Consider the following 23,429-nt stretch of genomic DNA (forward strand, 5'->3'; position numbering starts at 1 on the left):
TTGCAATTTCTTAAATACTAAAATTTGATTAACTTATATTTAGAGGGAAATCTTAAAAGAGTTTAACATGTATAGATTGATGTTATATATTTGGAAAGCTTGTTTCAACATATATCACATTTTTAATGTGAATAAGCATGGTTTTTTCATAATTTTCTTCATAAATTACAGTATGTAATATTTCTAAGCTCTCTAAAATCATCTTCCATATTATTTGATGAAGCTTTATAATTTTCCGAAAGCTACTGATTGATCAAACATGTTTTACTATTTTATTTTATTTTTTTTTTCAAGAGAGAGTGAGAGAGGAGAGAGAGTGAGAGAGAGAATTAGAATTTTTTTTTAATATTTATTTTTTTAGTTCTCGGCGGACACAACATCTTTGTTGGTATGTGGTGCTGAGGATCGAACCCGGGCCGCACGCATGCCAGGCGAGCGCGCTACCGCTTGAGCCACATCCCCAGCCCCTACTATTTTATATAGATTCTCACTGTACTTCCATTACTATGTAAATTTTTTCTTTTCTAGAGTAGTATTTCTCAAACTGTAGCATGCATGCTGACTATTGGATATCTTGTTAAAATCCAAATTCCGATTTAGTATGTTTGGGATGGACTGTAATTCTACATTTTTAACAAGTCTCCAGTGATTTTTGCTTGCCTATGGACCATACTTGGAGTTAGCAAGTTGTGTTAGTTAGCTTTGCAACTGTATTACAAAATATCTGAGATAGTTTAAATGAAGGAAAGATTTATTTTTGGCTCATGGTTTCAGAGGTTTTAGTCCATGGTGATTTGGTACTATTGCTTTGGGCCTGTGGCAAAGCAAAATTTTATGGTGGGACATACATGGTATAGAGGCCCAGAAACAGAGAGAGAGGAAAAAGAGAAAGAAGTGGCCAGTCCCAATATTACCCACACGGACACTCTCGATAACCTAACTTCTTTCCGTTAGGCCTACCTTCTAACTGAACTACACCTCCCAAAAGCACCACAGGCTGGTGACCAGGCCTTCATACCTGGCATTTGGGGGGTACTTAAGATAGAAACAATCTTACTTACATAGGTGTCAGAATAGACTCCTTCTCAAGAAAACTGGAGATTGAAGAGGAGTAGTATATATCAGCTTCTGTATTCATGAAACATGACAGTGGGTAGAAACAAAGGACTTGTTGTGTTGAATAGCCAGTTTGGGAGAGATGTCCCATATCTGCAGGATTATGAATTTTAAAATCAAGGGGGCTGATTCTAAGAACAAAACAAAGCTAGAAAGAAGTAAGTATATGAGGGGGCTGGCCATAAGGAATAAGGGAATCTGAATCAAGGAAAAAGTTCTATAACAAGAATTTTTTTTTTTTAAAGAGAGAGTGAGAGAGGAGAGTGAGAGAGAGAGAGAGTGAGAGAGAATTTTTAATGTTTATTTTTTAGTTCTCGGCGGACACAACATCTTTGTTTGTATGTGGTGCTGAGGATCGAACCCGGGCCGCACGCATGCCAGGCGAGCGCGCTACCGCTTGAGCCACATCCCCACCCCAATAACAAGAATTTTTAAAAACATACAGACTACCATTTATCAAGTAAAGACAGAGAATGAGGCTTAGGGAAGGGGAAATTTACCAGAAGAAGACCACATAACCCAAAATTACTCTGCCAAATGAAAGATGTACCTAATGCAAAAAGGAAAGATGCCTTAGTTCCATAGAAAAACTTTTACAAACCAAGCACTGTGATGCACATCTGTAGTCTTAGCTACTTAGAAGTCAGAGGCAGGAGGATCACAAGTTCAAGGCCAACCAGAGCAACTTAGAACCTGCCCCTCCCCCTATAAATAAAAGGAGGGTCTGGGAGTGTAGCTCAGTGGTAGAGCACTTGCCTAGTCTTGGGTTCTAACACCAAAAAAAAAAAAAAAAAGAAATAAAAAGAGAAAAAGAAAGACTTTTAGCAAAGAGTTAAAATCTTATTACAATGAGATTGTAGTACTCAAGTTTTATAACCTCAGTATGACACAGAAGAAAGGTTATCTTCAATTATTGCATGTGGCCCTCAAGCTTATTGAGTACAATGTTTTTGTTTTTGTTTCAGAAAAGGATTATTTATTAAGGGAATACAATGTTTTTTTTAAAAGTGAATTGTAATATTTTAATGTGATATAAATCTAGTATAAGCTTTGCTCCAAGAAAAGCTTTTTAATACACTGAATATGAATGTATAAATCATTATTATGATATATATGTGTTCTGTGATAAAAATGTCTTTACATTTGTTTGCAATGACAGATACCAAAGGTTAGCAATACATACCACATTATTGAAATTTGTGTTAATGCCCTGTCATTCAATTCTACAATTCCAAGATAGGTACTGTTGTGTCTTGGTACCAACTCTCTCTTTGCCCATTTCCCTGGCACCCTCCCTGGAGTCACAGGGTGGCCATCCCAGTAAATAGTTTTCTAATAAGAAAGTGGTATGCTGGTAGATAAATAGTTGCAAATGTGCGGTTTGATAAAATAAACTTTAATTTTTTTTAACCTAAAGTTTGTATTGAGTCCAGACTTAAGAGCAGGACCAGGACACATCCAAGGGGAATTAGAGTTTAATAGAACAGTATTGAGGGGACTAGAGCTGGGAAAGTATATGGTAAGTTCCATGTAACTGGGAAGAGACAATGAAGTTGATTCAACAAATGATACTTGACAAATGACACTTAACTGCTCAGCAAATGATATACCTCCTTTCTCTATCTCAGTTCCCTTCCTCTACTGTATCCCCAAATATTAATATATTTATCTAATAAATTATCATCTATTTAATAGTTTTGCCTGGGAGGGGGCTGCTTTTTCAAAAGTTAGTGGTTAGGAATAGATCCTCTCTGGAGGGTAGAATTATGTTGGGGTTTTTATAGTTAGAATCAAAACTAAATTGGGGTTAGATCTTGAAAATAACTGTACTTCAGTGGGGAAAGGGGGCTGGGGTTGTGGCTCAGCAGTAGAGCACTGGCCTGGCATGTGCGAGGCACTAGGTTTGATCTTCAGCACCACATAAAAATAAATAAATAAAATAAAGGTATTGTGTTTAACTACAGCTAAAAAATTTTTTTTTTAAAATAACTGTGCTTGGTAGAACTTTGCCAAAGTTCCTATGTTTGTTTATGCAGGGAAAACTTGAAGGCAGTGACAAACACTGAAGATAAAGAAATGAGGAAAAAGAGGGAAGAATATTTAACTATCAATCCTCTTACAGTTGTAATATTTGTGGTCATCTGCTGTGTTATGATGGTCTTGCTATATTTTTTCTACAAATGGTTGGGTAAGAAATTATATTTTATGTTTGCTACTTTTGGTATATATTATTTTCATTTACTTTGCCTGATTTATCTATTTGTTTAAAGCATTCTATCTGAAAAAACTTTAGTCAACAATTTGGATATTTTGCCAAAAGTGCTCCATCTCTATTACTCTGAGATATGAATACTTGTTCATAGATGACTTGAAAGAATGGCTCTGATTCCTGAATTTCTCTTTCTGCAGATTAGAGATGATAGCCCATTATCTAAGTTGCAGACTAAGGATTTCATGTTGGCTATGTTTAGCTATATGGAATAAAAGATTATTAAAATTACTGATTTGTTGCCTCTGCTTACTCCCAAGGTGTAGTTTATCCTTTTTTCAATTTGCAAATCAAGATGCTGTATTGCTTAGATTTTGTTTTACTTACACAAGCAGTTAGGATCATACCATATATGAAGACACAGAGGTACTTGCCTACATGGTCTAGAAAGTAACTGGTACTCTTTTTCCTTTAAGAAGGCAGGTGTAAGAACTGAATGAAATAGCTTGCTCTTTCCCTAGACAAATCATATTAGTGGTCTGACAGGGTGAAAATTTGCAATTTCTGGCCAGTATACTGTACAAATAGGAGGAAGACCAGGAAAAAGGGGAGTGTTCCTGATGAAAACTAGCAAAAACCCTTGTAAAAACCACTAAATGCTTATTTGGAGATGATCAGCATAAATTTCTGGACCAGAAAACTGAGGCCCTACTATTGATTTCAGTTTATTGTTCAGTTACTCCTGAGTTGTGGCAGCAATTTAAAAAGTAGGCAGGACGGATATGGTGGGATACCTGTAATTCCAGTGACTCCAGAGGCTGAGATAGGAGGATCATAAATTTGAAGCCAGTCTCAGTAAGTTAGTGATACCCTATCTAAAATAAAAAAATTAAAAGGGCTGGGGCTGGGATTGTGGCTCAGTGGTAGAGTACTTTTCTAGCAAATGTAAGGTATTGGGTTCTATTCTAAGCATCACATAAAAGTAAATTAAATAAAGGTCCGTTGGGGCTGGGGATGTGGCTCAAGCTATAGTGCGCTCGCCTGGCATGCATGCGGCCCAGGTTCGATCCTCAACACCACATTCAAACAAAGATGTTGTGTCCGCCAAAAACTAAAAAATAAATATTAAAAAAAAATAAAGGTCCATCAACAACTAAAAAAAAATTTTTTTTAAAAAGGACTGGGGATGTGATTCAATAGGCTTGATTCCCAATTAAAAACAACAATAAAAAATTAGCCTGGTAGCATTCCATAATTAATTAATTCCAATGATTAAAAAATAATCATTGTAAGTATTACTCATTTCAATCTGTTGCTGAGAGATTGAGTACTAAAATTATTTTTATATTATGTTGAGATTGAGTAGCTGAGTTTAGTAATCTTATACCTGGCCTTCAATTTTTAATCTTTGTCTGACCCTCAGTTGATACATCAATGGTTTTTGGACAGGAAAGATATTCTCTACACTATCTTAAAGCACATTTTAAGTTTTGGTAAGAAATTTTCTTAAACTCACTGCTATTTAAAAAGTTGATTCTGTTTATAAATGTAATTTCTGATATAGGAAGATCATTCAGCTTTATAGTTACTCTAGGACACAGGATTTAATTATGACTCTTACAATACCTTGTGTCACGATGTTGCAAGTTTTTGTTTTCTCAGAATTGTTCCTATGGCCAAAATTGTTGCCATTTCTTAATATACTAACTAACAGAGTTGTACTAAATTGCTGAGGCTGCCCTTGCCATTTTATATTTAAAACATTGTTTTAACAAAGCGCTGCTCAAAGATGAGTTATGTTAACCAAACTCTTCCTCATACTTAATCATTTTCTAAGATATAGTACAATATTGAATGAAGCACTCAAATTCATCAAGAAGCATGATTTCCACCAGTGTGTTAAAATTTGGGATTAGGCAATTTTGATAGACGGCTTACCAAAATCAGCTTGGCAGTCTATCTTCCTACTCACATTACCACACATAACCAATAATAAAAATAATAACATGAAATTTATTTATGTGCTAGATAATATTCTAAGCACTTCATATATATTAGTTATCTAATACTCACAATAATCCCAAAATAGGTATTATTAAATTTTATATTTCAGACATGAGAATCAAGGGACTAAAAAAGTGATTTATCCAGCATCACCAGTCAGAAAGTGGCTAGTCCTAAATTGCAGTGTCTAGACTAGTCTCTCTTTTTCTCTTACAAATAAAGCTATAGTTTTGTGAAATTAAGTAGAATTCAAAAAAATCAGGTGCAATTTTTGTTTGTATTATGAGATTTTTGAGGAGGATCAGCAAAGTTTTATATATATACATAATTTTTTTTTTTGTACCAGAGATTGAGAGCCACATTCCCACCCCATTTTATTTTATTATTGCTGAAACAGGGTGTCACTAAGTTTCTGAGGCTGGCTTTAAACTCAATCCTCCTGCCTTGGCCTCCCAGGTCACTGGGATTACAGATGTGTGCCATCATGCCCAACAAATGTCTTTAATTTTAAATAATTCTCAAATAAGTATGAATAATATAGTAAAACACTCATCAATCTTAACTACCTGAGTATCATATTGTAGCAAAGAATTTTGTTTAAATCTATTTGGTTTTACCACAGGTCAAGTTATTATAGATGAATTTTCCATAGGAAAATGTAGATAACATGGTTTGTGTTTATGGCAAGTGTTCATTTCCATCTCTAAGTTGCATTTAAAAAAATGTTTCTTAGTGGCTTATTAATTCTTCTATTCCTTACATTTAATTAAATATTCATAAATATCTATACCTCACTTCATAGAAACCTTTAACATATGTCACTTTAATTATTAAATGATAAAAAATGCAGGGCCACCTTCAGCTCTTTAAGCAATCCTATCCATGTATAAAGGAATGTAAAAACACATAAAATACCCACTCTTAAAATTCAAGAACTAAATATATTCAGTTTAGTAACTAATTCAGATACTAATATATTCACTGGATTGAAAGTATCATAATTTAGTAAAGAAGCAAAAGAATTAATATTGCTTATATATTTTCTTCTCACATTACCTCCTCTTGTTTTTTTCTAGTTTATGTTATGATAGCAATTTTCTGCATAGCATCAGCAATGAGTCTGTACAACTGTCTTGCTGCATTAATTCATAATATACCATGTGGACAATGCACGTATGTATCTCTCATGCCAAATGTTGTTATATTATTATTTGTAATTTAATATTATACATAGAAAAGTAAGAGTGTTATTTTAAAACCTGTGTAGTCCAATATGTGTTGGATCTATGCTGTTTATGTTTAAATTAAATTAATTAAAGTTATAAATAAAAAAGTTATATTAATTAAATTTTAATGTTATATTTTTTAAAACTTAAGTTTTAGTTCCCCAGTCTCATACATTTCAAGGATTCAGTAGCCACATGTGGACAGTCACCACTACAGTAGCCACATCACCACAGAAAAGTTCTTTTTCACTGACTATTATGTCTCATTTGTTTAAAGGCTTCTGAATTGTTATTTCAGTCACTTCTTGTGATTGGTTAATATTTGGTAACTTTTTATACCAAGTGAACATTGTACGTCATTGGTAGCACAAACTAAAATATTTTAATCTGTGTTTTAGGATTACTTGTCATGGCAAAAGCATTGAAGTGAGACTTATTTTTCTCTCGGGACTATGCATAGCAGTAGCTGTTGTTTGGGCTGTGTTTCGAAATGAAGATAGGTATGAATACTCAATGTATTTGATTTTAGATTTAAGGATGGATTATTTTGTAACTTGCCATAATACTTATTCATTATGATTATTATAGAATTTGTTTTCTTTTACATTCACATGGTGAACCTAGGGGCACTTAACCACTGAGCCACATCCCCAGCCTTTTTTTTTTTAATATTTTATTAGAGACAGGGTCTCGCTAATTGCTTGGGGGCCTTGCTAAGTTACTGAGGCCAGCTTTGAACTTGCAATCCTCCTGCCTCAGCCTCCTAAGCCAATGGGAACAAGCTACTTTTTAATGAGCAGATCTTATGCTAATGATTTGAGTTTATATAGAGAAGGAAATGTGAATTATGATCAAGTACCTCAACTTCAAATATGTACTTAATTGTGATATAGCTACACAATGGGGTATAATATAATTCTAAAGAATGAAGATCTCTATGAATTGATATACAGTGATTTCAAGATATATTTTTAAGAGAGAAGAGCAAGGTACAAAATAATATGTATGGTTTGGTACCTTTGATGTTAGATAACATGAATAGGATGTACAAGATACCTGTCCATTTGCAGAAAGAAGAGGGTGTAGAAGACATCTGTCCTTTGCAGGAAGAAAATCCAGAAAAATATATATATATATACTTAGGTTAATTTAATGACATACTAAGAAAAGTAATAATGATCTAAAAGATTTAATGTTTTAAAATTCAGAAAACAATGTTCATACAAGTTTTAGGTAGCTTCATGTATGATTACCAATTGATAATTTTGTATGTCAATTTCTGATAAAGTTGCATAGCTCTCACTTCCTTTATGTTCAAGCTGTTTGAATGTATACTAACACTAGTGTCCTTAGTAAACAGCTATCTTTCTAGAAAGAAATGTATGTATAAGCTCAAAGATTTATATACATTCCCCTGAAGTAGCCTTTCAACTTTTTCTTTTTTTTTTTTTTTTTAAAGACAGAGTGGGGGGTGGGGAGAGAGAGAGAGAGAATTTTTAATTTTTTTTTTTTCCCCCGGCGGACACAACATCTTTGTTGGTATGTGGTGCCGAGGATCGAACCCGGGCCGCACGCATGCCAGGCAAGCGCGCTACCGCTTGAGCCACATCCCCAGCCCTCAACTTTTTCTTAGTATAATGGTATTCTTTATTCTGCTAGAACAGTGAATTACTAAATGGAGAGGATAAGCAGGGTTTTTGTTACTGTCATACTAGGTGTTTAATAATCAAGCAGTCAAACCGTAGCTATTGAGTAATATTACTTTAGTGATCTGTTTCTTTGAAAAGTTTCATCTAAACATAGCAGGATAAAACAATAAGGCAATATCTTTTGATTCTAGGTGGGCTTGGATTTTACAGGATATTTTGGGGATTGCTTTCTGTCTGAATTTAATTAAAACACTGAAGTTACCCAACTTCAAGGTAAAGTATATTACTTTGCTAGTTAAAATATTTTTCCTTTTAAAAAAACAACTTTATTAAGATATTATTTTCAAACAGTAAATACACCCATCTTTAGTATACTGTTTGTTGAAATTTTACAAATGTATAACTTTATAATCACCATCCCACTAAAGTTATAGAACATTTCTCTTTTCTTTTCAAAAATCTCTATCATGCCCTTTTGAAATTAATCCTAATCCCCAGGAAAAGGAAACCACTGATTTGTTAGCTAAAATACTCATGGATCTAATGTGCCCAGTTCATAAAATCCTTATCAGACTAAATGTCACAGGGAAACATTTCTTTGATTCAGTGATTTTTTTTAAACAAATGGGATAAAGAAGAAAAGGATTCTAATGTGGATTGTAGAACAAAAGTACACATATTAGTAACTAAAATATACCTTTAAAAACAGCATTCAAAGGTGTTTCATGTTCTTATTTATATTTGCAAAATAATTTGATCCCTTAATGTAGACATGGGAAATTTGATCTTTAAATTTATTTCTTTCCTCAACAGTCATGTGTGATACTTCTAGGCCTTCTCCTCTTCTATGATGTATTTTTTGTTTTCATAACACCATTCATCACAAAGGTATGATCATTTTTTAATCCATGAAGAAGCATGTTAAAACATGAGAATCTTAAATCTGCTTATAGATTATTGACTTTACAGATGTTTTCCACTGAGTTCCAGTTCTTTTTTAGAGAATTGTCACTGAAATACCCTCTTTTAATAGAGGGTATTTTAATAGAGGGTATTAATTTCCAAACCTTTAATTCTTTATGTTAGATTTTTAAAAAGTCTTCTGATGTAATAATGAGAATGTTTGTATTTTTTCTTTCTTTTGAAAGTAATTTTTCTTACATGAGTTAGTAAATATCTACTGTAGGGAGTATAGTCAATAAGGAGGGAGGGAAGAAGAGAGAGAAAGAGAGAGGGAGGGGAGAATGGATAAAGGAAGAAAGGGAGTGAGGGAAGGAAAGGAGAGAAGGAAGAAGGCAGTGGGGAAGTATGGAAAGAAATGTGTCATTGCTAGTTTAATTTCCCAAGTCCTAGCTCTAAGAAAGAGCAGTGCACTGGAAGTCTGAAAGCCTAGAGTTTAACTCTGTAACTTTGTAACCCTGGGTAAGTGACTTGGTCCTTTCTGCCTCCATTTCCTAATTCGTTATGTGAGGAAGTCTTGCTAGCTTTCCACCACACCATCTTTTGGTTGCAACTGAAAGAACCCAACCTAAGCCTAAAAAGGTCCCAGGTGTGTGTTTAGAAGCCAGGATAGTGTTGACTCCAGGAGAAAATAGACCCATTGCCACAAGCATCCTTTTAGCCTCTGTCCATTTGTCCATTCTCTTAGACTGGCTGCCATGACTGGCAGCTCATAGGTCATATATTCTTAGCTTTGCAACTAGCTCCTTAATAAAATAAGAAGTATTGGGTATATATAGTTGTCCATTATTTTTCCAGTTTTTCTACTTTGACCCTTTTCCTGTCTCATGAATATGTTATTATTTATTATTTAGTTTTCTACAATTTCTCTGATTTTATTTTGTACATCATCTCTTCCTCCTTTGTCACTCTTACATATTTTGAATTTGATGTGTACTTCTTTTCTTCCCCTCAGGTGGTGGTGGTTGGTTATTATTATTGTTCTCATTCGTAATGGGGGCGATGCAGCCCAGGTTGCACATACTAGGCAAGCACTCTACCATTGAGCTACACTCCCCAGCCCCTACTGGTTTTAATCATTTTTTTAAATATTCTGCCATCTGTGAAATCACTATAAAAATCTGCACTTCTAATATTTGCTTTGATGGCATAAGGACAAATATGTGCCCTGTGGGAAGCTAAAACTTCAGCTAGGTTACAAATAATAGTTAACTGTCTTAAATTATCACTTCCCACACTGTTTTACTAGCACATTTCCATGCCTTATTGATGAGCCATTTGATTCATTGACTTCATTGAGCAGTAATAATCTAAAAAAAAAGCATAGAACTGGTATTAAGGATGATATGTAAAATTGCTGATTTGTTGAAACACTTCTTCAGGTCTTTCTAAAGCTGTACTGATTTGTGTAAATTTATTTGGTTAAAAAATGTTTTTATGGGATACTGCATCAGAAATATTATAATGAAATTGTAGCATTCTCTCTACAAAGCCTATAAGTCAGCAGATAGTCCATAGTTATAGGACCCACAGTATATCACACAGTAACTTATAAGTAAACTTTTTAAAAATAATTTTCCAATTTAACCTTAATATCACTTTATGAATGCCAAACATGTCTTCTAGCAAATTATTTCAGTTCCCTATGTATACAAGGTTTCAGAAATGTGAAGGTGTAGTATAATAATAAAGGTGTCTTTAAGCCTTCTCTCTTATGTGCTTAAGAAAATTTTCATGTTCTTTTTTCATCTCAGTTCCTACTGACTAGGAATGTGATTTCTAGCAATTTGATACAGTGGAAAAAAAGCTGAAGTGATCTTTGGAATTCACTATTGTAGATTTACATTAACTCTTCTCAGTCTGATTTTTTTTATTAAGGCTATAGATAGGTAGTTCAAAATGAAAATCAGATAATTGTTTGCTTATTTTTGTAGTATTCACTGTAAATTTGAAGGATTAAATATTCAGTATTCTAAACATGTTCTTGACCCATGTATTACTAGACTTTCTAGTGAGTTGGCAGGACAGCTGGCTGTAGGTGTATAGTCATAAGAGCCTGTCTTTTTGTAAAATTAATTAATTTATTTTAATTAGGTATATATGATAGCAGAATGCATTTTGATTCATTGTACACATTTGCAACACAACTTTTCATTTCTCTGGTTGTACATGATGTAGCATCACACCATATGTGCAGTCATACATGTATCTAGGGTAATGATGTTCGTCTCATTCCACTACCTCTCCTGTCCCCATGCTTCCTTCCCTCCCCTTTCTCCCCAAGAGCCTGTCTTACTTATTGTTTCTTCATCCACCAGCATATACCCTATAGTATCTCTCATATAGTATTTCCTCATATCTTTGAATGTATGGAGGATGTCCATGATGATCTTCAACTAAATGTCTTAAATAGCAAGTAAATAGTGAACCAAAGTAAACCTAGCTAGGGATTTTATCTTTCTACTTGGTTCAGGTTATTAGTGAGGTCTTTGAAAATACTCCAGTGATTTCTCATTTGCACCCCACCCACATGGAAAATATTATAGTTAATCAATCACATTTTCCTAAAATTCATCATTTATCTTCCATCTACCAGGTTTAGCTGACATATTTATCATACTGTGAAACAGAAAGTGAGAATTTTATGCATCTAACCTACTACAAAATGTTTCCCCTCTTCACAATAGACCTGACTATCAGAAGAAAACTTTTAAATGAACTCCTCACAGAGAACACATAAAAAGACTTTAGCCAGATACAGGGAGGGAAATTCATCTAAGGTAAATGTTTTGATTGGAACATAGCATGCAGCACTGAAATTGGACAGCATCAGGCTGGAGAAACTCTTCAGGTTCTGTGGGGTTGGGTCTTTTCACATTTGGCTTCATTGTTTTGTTGTTGTGAATAGTCAGAAGGTCAAATATCTATTTATTCAAATAAAGTGGTCTATGTTTGTTACAAAACTAAATTTACTGATATTGCTGAAAATGAGTAAGAACATAGTATATAATATAAATACTATGTATATAATGTAAATACATAGTATATAATATAAATACTAATCTTTTATATAATAAAAGATTAAAATACTTGAAATTTATAACCCATTACAAATGTTAGATATTAATATGTCAGTGCAATCCAGAGCTCATGGTAGTTTTGAATAATCTGTGCCTGCCTTTTTTGTTTCTCCAGTTTCTGGTAATTATTGAGTTTAATAAAGTGTAATAGTGTGATTTTTGTTTGTGATTAGTTCAATTTTTGCTGTTTGCACACAGAGACTGTTTTGAAAAAAGCAGTCTATAGCCCATTTTCAATTACTTTACTTTAAGCCATATACCATAATGTGTAAGTCATTTGTAAATAGTGACAAATTGTTCTTTTTAAACTTCTTTAATCTTCCTTCTCTTTAGAATGGTGAGAGTATCATGGTTGAACTTGCAGCTGGACCTTTTGGAAATACTGAAAAGGTAGAAATGGCAACTAAATAGAAATTCCTGTCCAGTGAATGTATGTGTATTCAGTTAACTTTTGCCTTCCTGTGTAATTCATTGGTCATGTAGTGCATGTTAAGGTATTATAAACTTATTTCTCACAAAATGTAGCCCTTTTCTTAGTTATTCTAGATTATTAAATACCTATTGACTTGGGTCTCATCCTAGAATGTTGGAAACTTTGAGGAAGCCACTGCTCAACCCTCAGCTCCCCATGAGAAAGTAAGGACTGTATTTCAGATATGTTCATTGGACTTTAAATCATACCCTCTGAGACAAGACTTTTCTTTGGGGGAAAAAAATCCAGATTTGCCCAAAAAAAAAAAATTATTTCAAATTCTGAGTCCTATTCTTGGTAAAAACAAAAAAAAAAAATTAGATGTGGGTATAGTGGACTAATATGCTTAATCCTACAAGTATTGGATTTCATTTTCCCAAAACTATAAGTTTATATTTTTCAATTTTTCTTTACATGTAGAGTTTGTTACACATATATGTATGCATACACACATACATATATATGCATATATGCATATATCTACTCATACATATTTTATATATATATACATATATATGTGTGTGTGTGTGTGTGTGTGTGTGTGTATATATATACATACATACACACATACACATATATGTGCTTGGTTTATGTCCTCTGATTTCATTTTTTTTTTCAATGTCAGTTTGAAAATGTTCTTCATTCTAATGTCTTTCCTTTCTGAAAGAAAGATTGGAAAGAGGTTCATTGGTGGTTTTCCTTCCTGTCTTTCTTTCTTCCTTGTTTTCCCTTTCTCCCTCCCTTCCCTCCTTTCCTCCCTTCCTTTCTTTCTTCCTTCCTTCCTTCTTTCTTTTTTTTTTCCAACAGTTACCAGTAGTCATCAAGATACCAAAGCTGATTTATTTCTCAATAATGCATGTGTGCCTCCTGCCTGTTTCATTATTGGGTTTTGGAGACATTATTGTACCAGGTAAGTGATTATAACAATTTTAGTAAAAAATACTGATGGTTAAAAAATCATCACATGTACAGTATCGGTTAAAAGTTACCTATTCCATATTAAGTATTTTTGGCTGCTACTGTAGCTACACTCAGTAACAAGGTAGGAAAAAAACATTTTGAGGGATATAAGATAAAGCCCAAACAGTAAAAATCAAGTAAGATCTTCCATGGCTCAAAAGTATCTTAAAGCAAGCATCTAGGATTAGTTTAACCTTCCCCAATAAAGTATATTTTGTGACCCTTTTTAGGAGTTGGATATAACAGTGCCAAACATTCACTTTCTATTACTTTTAGTTTTTAATAATAGTTACGTTTTGGGAAATAGTTTAATTATACTACACAAAGTCATGTTTGAGAGGAGAAACAATAGAACACCATTTTTTATGGCTTTCTAACATAAAAAGAAAGTTTTTAGGGAACTCACCTTATCTTTATAGATATCAGAAATGTGCCTTATTGTCCTTATTGGATTACTTATTGAATTAACTTAATCCCAGACAAGTTATGATACAGTTTAGCTTTCTGTGCCAATAGCTGCTCTTGCAAATATGGTGAATGTCCCTAAAACTTGCTGGACTTATATAAGAACTATGACAAGCAACAGTAATACAGTAATACAGTACAAAAAAGGCAAAAATTCTCTGCCAAGGTACAGCAGTATTAGGACTGGAAGCAGAGTGGCCAATTTTCTGAAGGCTAAAACTACCAAGATTGTGATGAGGCATGAGTGTGTTGAGCCCATCTGTGGGTCTAAGACAATGCTGGCTATTAAGAGATTGTGAACTGGGAAAGGGCCAGTGATCCAGGTCTAAGATTCATCTCTTGTTTATTATGAATAAAATCTTGAGATTATATTCATAAAAATAATATAGTTTAGAAGTAATTAATAGTATTTATCTATCAGTTGAAAGTTCATCCTTTTTTACTATTCTTCCAGTCTTCTTATGCACTAACTACCTGTGAATGAGTGAAAAATACTGGCTTTCTTTTGCAGAAGCCCTTCTGTTTACCTACTAAAACTATGCATATGTGTATGTATGGGTTGTGGGTACAGACAGGAGAGAAAAGCTAGCAATAATACCTTATGAGTTGACATGACGAAGTCCAGTATAGCAACTTAGTTCAGTGAGTTTTCATTCATATTATCCATAAGGAAGGGAATACATTCTATTGAGTAACCTTATAGTTTCTTGAATATCTTTAAACTTGATATTTAAATATATCATTTTGACTTAGTGTCATACTAAGTGCTATAAGATTTTATGTATAAATTTTGGCATAGAATTGGTAAAAATATTATATAAATATCACATTCTTTCAGTAAATCTCAAATATCTCAAACAGAAATATGTCCCCAAGAGTAGAGTTATTGACAGTGATTCAATGTTAAGAGCTGAATTCTAATATAGGAGGAGGGTTGCAATTTTTTTTTAACACATAGAGATGTGTAAACAGCAAATGTAGTAAAAAATAACAGAGAACTTGTTTTATTAGTTATGTGACAGACTAAAGCTAATTAATTCAAGCAACCAGTAAAGGTAGTCCAGTTAGTCTATGGTTTTTAAGTGGTTAAATGTCATTCTGTTGTTTTATAAAGTATTTACTTAATGAATACAGTATGAGATTTCTTCTTTGGAGAGGTTCAATAAATTTCTTATAAGAAATGGGTTCGGAATAAATCATGTCTGCATATTTTCATGTTTACAAATGAAAGCTTGTATTTCATTGTTGAATTTTTCATATTAAAACTCCAAATCATTTTATGGTACCAGGAAGGAGACTTTTTTATTTTTATTTATTTTTTATATTTATTTTTTAGTTTTCGGCGGACACAACATCTTTGTTTGTATGTGGTGCTGAGAATCGAACCCGGGTCGCACGCATGCCAGGCGAGCACGCTACCACTTGAGCCACATCCCCAGCCCTATTTTTATTTTTTTTATTTTTTATTTTTGGTGGTTGTGCTGGGCACTGAACCAAGGGCCTTGTACATACTAGACAAGCATTCTACCAACTGAACTATATCTTTAGCCCAAGGAAACTTTTTTGATCCCAGTTAAATTGCCTTCCTTGATGCCTTTTAAGTATATTTTTAAACATACTTACATATATATTATTTAAATTGACAAAATGTGTATGTATTTATTGTGTTTATGTTTTGAAATACATATGCATTAAGAAATGGCTTAATCAAGCTAATGAACATATACATTACTGCACATACTGGTTTTTAAAATTACTACTAGTTTTATTTTGTCTTTCTTTAATTCATACACCATCACATACTAATTTTTTTGTGATAAGAACACTTAAAGTCTACTCCTAGCAGTTTTCAAGAATATAACACAGGGCTAGTAACTGTCATTACCATGTTGTACAATAAACCTTAGCTTTATTCCTCCAATTTAAGTGAAATTTTTAACCTTTGAGCAATATCTCACCCCAGCCCCTGATAACTCCCATTTTACTCTCTACTTGTATGAATTCAAGATTTTGGTGTGGGGGGGGGGATTTTTTGTTTTGGGGAAATTTTAGAGGGGAGGTGTGAATACCAGGGATTGAATCTGGGGGCACTTAATCACTGAACCACATCCCTAGCCCTTTTTATTTTTTATTTTGAGACAGGGTTTTGCTAAGTTGTTTAGGGTCTCGCTAGATCTCTGAGTCTGGCTTTGAACTTGTGATCCTTCTGCCTCAGCTTCCTGAGCCACTGGGATTATAGGCATGTGCCACCACACCCAGCTAAACTCAACTATTTTAGATTCAACTTGCAAGTGAGATCATGCAGTATCTGTCCTGTGCCTGGCTTATTTTGCCTAACATAACATCTTCCAGTTTGATTTATGTTGTCACAAATGACAGAATTTATTTCTCTTTAAAGGATTTATAATATCTCATTTTTTTCTATATAGCACATTTTTTATCTGTTCATTCATTAATGCACATTTAGATTGATTTTACATCTTGGGTATTGTAAATAATCTTGCAGTGAATATGGGAGTACACATGTCTCTTCACGTACTGATTTCACTTTCTTTATTATACACCCAGTAGTGGAATTGCTAAATCATATGATAGTTCTGTTTTCTATTATTTGAGGAACATCAAATAATCATTTTTTATAATGGCTATACTCATTTGTATTCCCTCCAATAGTGTGCAATTCCCTTTTCTCCACAGTTTTTTAAGTAAGCCATTTTAACAGTTCTGCAGTAATATCTCATTGTGGTTTTGATTTGCATTTCTCTCATGATCTGTGATTTTGGACATTTTTTCATCTACCTGTTGGCCATGTATATCTTATTTTGAGAAATGTCTATTTAAATCCTTTGTCCTTTGTTTTGTTTTGTTTTTTGAGACAATCTCTCTATGTTTCTTAGGTTGGCTTCAAACTTCTGGGCTCAAGTGATCATACTGCTTTATACCCTCCCAAGTAGCTGGAACTATAGGCACATGCCGCCACATCGGCTTCCTTTGTCCATTTTATTTTTTTTAATATTTCTTATTTTTTAGAGTTTGTTGGACACAGTACCTTTATTTTATTTATTTATTTTTATGTAGTGCTGAGGATCAAACCCAGGACCTCACACGTGTAAAGCCAGCACTCTACTGCTGAGCCACAACCCCAGCCCCTCCTTTGTCCATTTTAAAATTGGGTTATGTTTTCTGATCATTGAGTTTTGGGAGTACCACATGTATTTTGGATCAACCTCTTATCACATGTATGATTTTCAGTATTCCTATACCATAGGTTATATTTTCACTCTTGATCATTTCTGTGGCTATGCAGAAGCTTTTTCGTTTTATGTAATCTCACTTGTCTATTCAATATACTTTGTAGTGAAACATTTAAAATTTTTTTCCATAACATGAAAGAACAAGTAATAAAAATCATGTTTTTAAACACTGTTTAATGGTTTAGAGAATCTTTTTTTTAACTTTTTTTTTTTAGTTATAGATGGACACACTTTATTTTTATATGGTTCAGAGGATTGAACCCAGTGTCTCACGAATGGTAGGCAAGCACTCTACTTCTGAGCCACAACCCCAGCCCCTAGGGAATCTTTTTAAAATATAGCATTACATTTTGGAAATCAGTATATCAAACTTTTCCAGAATTTGAGGTACTTTAATGATCTCGTAATGCAAAAAGGAAAGTGAAATATAGAACAATATATATTGTTCCCCTTAGTTAATAATTGAATTTGTATTACTGGTGTTGTTTTAAAGAAATAATGTGGAATTTTTATTTTTGTTTTTTAGGCCTGTTGGTTGCATACTGTAGAAGATTTGATGTTCAGACTGGTTCTTCTTCTATATACTATATTTCTTCTATAATTGGTAAATTTTGTTTCTTCTTTTTATATATATATATTGAATTGGGATGCCTGAAGAAAAGACAAAGATCTAAAACTTAGGAGTCCCAAATTCTAATTATTTGCCATAAATTATTAATATATATTTTTCTATCAAAAGGGGTAATTATACTTTACAATTTATATCACAAGGTTTTGGTGGCTTAAAAAGAAAACTAGATGTATAATGCTTATTAAAATACCTGGCACACAAATAGTCAGTAAATTGATTATTACTAGATTTTTTTAAAAAGGTATGCAAAGTTTGTATTTTAATTTATTACACAATAGTATCTCACCTGGAACAGCAAAGGTAATTGTCACTTAAACCTCTACTTTTATTAATGAGAACAGAGTTAATAAAAGAAAGTAAGCCAAAATATACCCTACTATTTCTTAACATATCAAATGGATATCTTAAAGTTCACACACCAAAGCGCTTTTTGCTTAAGTAAATGATCTGCACCAGAGCCAGTTAGATGCTGTTCTAGCAAAGTTTTCAAGTCTACAGTGGAATTAAATCCAGTAAACTAAAAATGTATATTAATATAGTGGGCTGGGGCTGTAGCTCAGTGATAGAGCACTTGCCTCACATGTGTGAGGTACTGGGTTCGATCCTCAGCACCACATTAAAAATAAATAAATGAATAATAAAGATTCTACTCTCCCCTCCAAAATACTTTATCATTTATTTTTTTAAAAATATATATTAGTACTAGACAAGGATGTTGCTAAGAATTAGTATCCTGACAACAAGAAAGAACACCTAAGTTAGAGATAAAGAAAAGAATATACAGGAATAAGAAAGCTGGTCTGCAGTCATTAATTATGGTACTCTTTTTTTTTTTTTTTTTTAAAGAGAGAGAGAGCGAGAGAGAATTCCAATATTTATTCTTTAGTTTTTGGCGCACACAACATCTTTGTTTTGTATGTGGTGCTGAGGATCGAACCCGGGCCGCACGCATGCCAGGCGAGCGCTACCGCTTGAGCCATATCCCCAGCCCCTAATTATGGTATCTTAAAGACATTAATGGGTTAGATTTCAGTACTAATGACCATGACAGGCTAAAGAACACATTGAGGGGGCTGGGGATGTGGCTCAAGTGGTAGTGCGCTCGCCTGGCATGCGCGCGGCCTGGGTTCGATCCTCAGCACCACATACCAACAAAGATGTTGTGTCCTCCAAATACTAAAAAATAAATATTAAAATTCTCTCTCTCTCCCTCTCTCTCACTCTTTAAAAAAAAAAAAAAAAGAATACATTGAGACAGATTATAGGAGACTTTATCAATTATTTTTTTAAATTATTTTTTAGTTGTAATTGGACGCAATACCTTTATTTTATTTATTTATTTATTTTTTTTAAAGAGAGAGTGAGAGAGGGGAGAGAGAGAGAGAGAGAGAATTTTTAATATTTATTTTTTAGTTCTCGGCGGACACAACATCTTTGTTGGTATGTGGTGCTGAGGATCGAACCCGGGCCGCACGCATGCCAGGCAAGTGCGCTACCGCTTGAGCCACATCCCCAGCCCTATTTTATTTATTTTTATGTGGTGCTGAGGATCAAACCCAGGGCCTCGCATGTGCTAGGCAAGGGCTCAACCCCTGGAGCCCAGCCCCGAGGCTTTATCACTTCTGCCCTAAATCTGAGCCACCTGCACTACTTCCCTTATCCTCCATTTCCTCATTTTTAAAATGAGTAACTAAACTGTCTGCAAAGGTCCTTCCAGCTCTAATAGTCCGAGAACTTATGTTCATAAGGAAACCATGAATCGTTATGAAAATTTCACATAATGTTTGGTGTGTGCTTATTAAAGAAGCCTAGGAAATATGTATTTAGTATTAGGAAAATTTTTTTCAAAGCAACCCTTGCTTCCTATAGGTACAGATTGAGTTATTTAAAATGTAAACAACTCAACATTCTTAATAATGAGAAACAATTGGTACTTTTTCTTAAGTTATTATATTTTTCCAATTTTAAATTTTTCAAAAGTTCTATAGACTGTCTCTGCTCATTACTATCTAGGAAAACAGTGAAATTATGATAGGAAGTCATTACAAAAGTGTTCTCAAAAATATTTGAAGAACTATAATGGAGGAAATCTACCTTTGGTAGCACGTAGAAATAACTAATGCTTGATATTCTTCTTGCAGCCTATGCTGTTGGTATGATACTTACATTTGTTGTTCTGACACTGATGAAAAGGGGGCAACCTGCTCTTCTCTATTTAGTACCTTGCACACTTATTACTGCCTCAATTGTTGCTTGGAGACGTAAGGAAATGAAAAAATTCTGGAAAGGTAGCAGCTACCAGGTATGTGCTCATACTTAATAATTCACTGAGTTTGGCTGGAAGAATATATATGTCTACCTGCTGCAACATCAGTTCTTACCTCTCATTGCAATCTAATGCCAAAAACCTGGTGGGTGACTCAAGACAAAACTACCATCAAACCGTGGGAGGCATCAAAGAAAACAAGATGGCCAGTGATGAAAATAACAAGAAACATATATAATTCTATAAGATAGTAGATGTTGCTCTCACTAACAGCCCCAAGTTCAAATTCTAAATTGAACAAAGATTTTGTGTCAACCCTAATCAAAATATCCCCATATTGTCTTCCTTGTCTTGTTTTACCTCACAGTTAATCAGTAGTGCCCCTAATGGCAGAAACTTCTTGGTCACAGTTCTTGAGTGTTTTCCTCTCCCTCTCTATTCTCACTCACTCTCTGTGAATGCCAATGACATTGTCACATTTCTGTCTGCATCCAGGTCTGTCTCCTGCCCATCAGACCCATTTATTCAACTGACTGTTCTTTCTTTCTTTCTGGTGAGTCTATAAGTACTCTGAAATGTCCAACACTGAATTCACGTCCAGCACTTAACATGTCCAAAATTGAATTCATCATCTTCTTCCCCAAATCTGTTCTGTTGTCCATTCTTTCAACTCTACTTCCTATGCCTCTCCTCATACTGAATCTATCACCAGACACCAATAATTTTGCCTCCAAATTTCTCTTGACATTGTTGACTTTACTTTAATGTGGGTTACAAGACTTTACAGACTCTCACCCTTGCTTCCTTCTCCAGATGTCACCTCCTGTAGCTCCCCTAACCTCCCTCAACATTATAGCCATCCTGAACTTCAGTTCCTAGCATGTGCCATACTCTCTCCCCTCCAAGCCTTTGAAGATTTGGTTCCTTCAAGTTGAACACATGACTCAGCCTTAAAGTTTCAACATAAATTTAACATTCTTTAGAAAACCTTCCCCAAATTGCCTGTGGCCCTGTCCTGAATTCACAAGCACTAGATGTCCCATTTCTAGATTCCATGTCACCTACCATTACCAATAAATTTATCACATTTTATTGTTAGTGACTACTGCATTCCCTACTAGACTTTGATTTTCTTCCTTTCTTTCTTTTTTTTTTTTCTTTTTGGTACCAGGGATTGAATCCAGGGGTGCTTAACCACTGAGCGACATCCTCGCCCTTTGTATTTTTTTATTTTGAGAGAATCTCGCTAAGTTGCTGAGGCTGGTTTTTGAATTTATGATCCTCCTACCTTAGCCTCCAGAGCTGCTGGGGTTATAAGCATGTGCCACCATGCCAGGCAAGATTTTGGTTTTCAAGGAGCCATGAGAATAGGCTTTTTATAACTTACTCCTATCTCATAGATATGCTCAATAAACATTTATTAAATAAAGAAATATAAAACTACTTATAGTATTCTATAGCTAGGCTGGATGCAGTAACACCTATAATTCCAGGGACTCAGGAGGCTGAGGCAGGAAGATTGCAAGATTGAGGCCAGCCTGAGCAACTTAGGGAGACTCTGTCTTAAAGTAAAAAATAGAAAGGGTTGGCGATTGTAGCTGAGTAGTAAAGTGCCCTGGCTTCAATCCCAGACACTGCTAATGATTTTTCTGTCAATACCAATGATTCTTTTTTACCAGGGAAAAGGAAAAAAAAAGAGCAGGGTATTCTCATGCACACCAGCAGTTCCAGCTACTCAAGAGGCTGAAGCAGGAAGATCACTTGAGCCCAGTTCAAGGCCAGCCTGGGCAACACAGTGAGATCCTGTCATAAATAAATAAATAAACAAATAAATAAATAAAGGCTAAGAGGTTCTTTGGGGGGATGTGGCATTCAAAGATTAGTAGTAGAATATGTATTGCAGGATATACTTTTATTTTTTCTTTTTAAATCTTTAAAAATAAAAAAATCTGTTCTTGCTTAGTATGTGTGAGTTACTGGATTTAATCCTTAGCGCACACTCAAAAAAAAACTGTGTGGGGGTCATCTTCATGGAAAAATTAAAAGTTATTTTACTAGCTTAGTCAAGAACCTTGTGGCCATAAACATATTCTAAGTAGTTTAATATAAATTGAGACAACAGCACTGTGAAGTAAGCAACACAGGTATTATTTATCCAAATCTCAAAAGAAATTACAAGATTTAACCAGAAGAATTCTAAACCAGTGCTTTTTCTAATTATAATAGCCTGTGTTAACTATCTCTTGTTAAATAACAGTACAAATGACACTATAGACCAACCACAAGATGGACATGAACTTTGAACTGTTTCTTTATTGATAGAATTTCAGCCACTCAGAATTTCTCTCATTTTGTTCATGAGACCACTGATACACAGGCATAAGGATGGATGGAGGAGGGAAGTTTGCTGTGATAGGGCAAAGCAGAGGTAACTGCTCCACTAAGTGCCTTCACTAAGGGTTCAGTGCGATGGTCCTGACCTCAGTAGATAAAGAGTTTCTCAACACTTCTTAATTTCAATGCAAACAGACTTTACTGGAATATCAGGAACTTCCATAAAGAAAAAACCTTAAACATAACATTGTGGTGTCAAGGTTTTGTTCTAGGAATTTTAAAGAAAGGCCAATCTTGACCCATTTAACCTGAAATGAATGCTCTATCAATGTTATTTAGGCATATCTGCATGTTAGAATATTTTTTATGTGGACTATTTTTTATGTGGACTTAGGACTATTAACTATGAATGGCTCATGTCAGTCTCAAAATTCATTTCTCATTTTAAACGAAGTTTACTTCATAAGGAGTTGGGACAACACATCCAGTGTTGTCAGGACAGGGCCACAGGCAATTTGGGGAAAGTTTTCTAAAGAATGTTAAATTTATGTTGAAACTTTAAGGCTGAGTCATGTGTTCAACTTGAAGGAACCAAATCTTCAAAGGCTTGGAGGGGAGAGAGTATGGCACATGCTAGGAACTGAAGTTCAGGATGGCTATAATGTTGAGGGAGGTTAGGGGAGCTACAGGAGGTGACATCTGGAGAAGGAAGCAAGGGTGAGAGTCTGTAAAGTCTTGTAACCCACATTAAAGTAAAGTCAACAATGTCAAGAGAAATTTGGAGGCAAAATTATTGGTGTCTG

General features: G+C 34.2%; 1 protein-coding gene across 2 annotated transcripts in view; it reads left to right on the forward strand.

Annotated features, from left to right (window-relative positions):
- Nucleotides 1-23,429, forward strand: part of SPPL2A (signal peptide peptidase like 2A) — a 46,236-nt gene that overhangs the window by 18,222 nt on the left and 4,585 nt on the right. Inside the window, exons 6-15 of one of the 2 annotated variants that reach the window (XM_081292587.1) lie at nt 3,153-3,304; nt 6,406-6,502; nt 6,954-7,055; nt 8,396-8,477; nt 9,018-9,092; nt 12,578-12,634; nt 12,827-12,880; nt 13,524-13,626; nt 17,922-17,999; nt 20,168-20,328. In XM_081292587.1, coding sequence (XP_081148713.1) covers nt 3,153-3,304; nt 6,406-6,502; nt 6,954-7,055; nt 8,396-8,477; nt 9,018-9,092; nt 12,578-12,634; nt 12,827-12,880; nt 13,524-13,626; nt 17,922-17,999; nt 20,168-20,328 — 961 coding nt within the window. The remainder of the gene's footprint in view (nt 1-3,152; nt 3,305-6,405; nt 6,503-6,953; nt 7,056-8,395; nt 8,478-9,017; nt 9,093-12,577; nt 12,635-12,826; nt 12,881-13,523; nt 13,627-17,921; nt 18,000-20,167; nt 20,329-23,429) is intronic. The other variant, XM_081292588.1, reaches the window with a different exon arrangement.

This window comes from Spermophilus citellus (genome assembly GCF_964194105.1).
Source record: "Spermophilus citellus genome assembly, chromosome: 4".
Taxonomy (NCBI): Eukaryota; Metazoa; Chordata; class Mammalia; order Rodentia; family Sciuridae; genus Spermophilus; species Spermophilus citellus.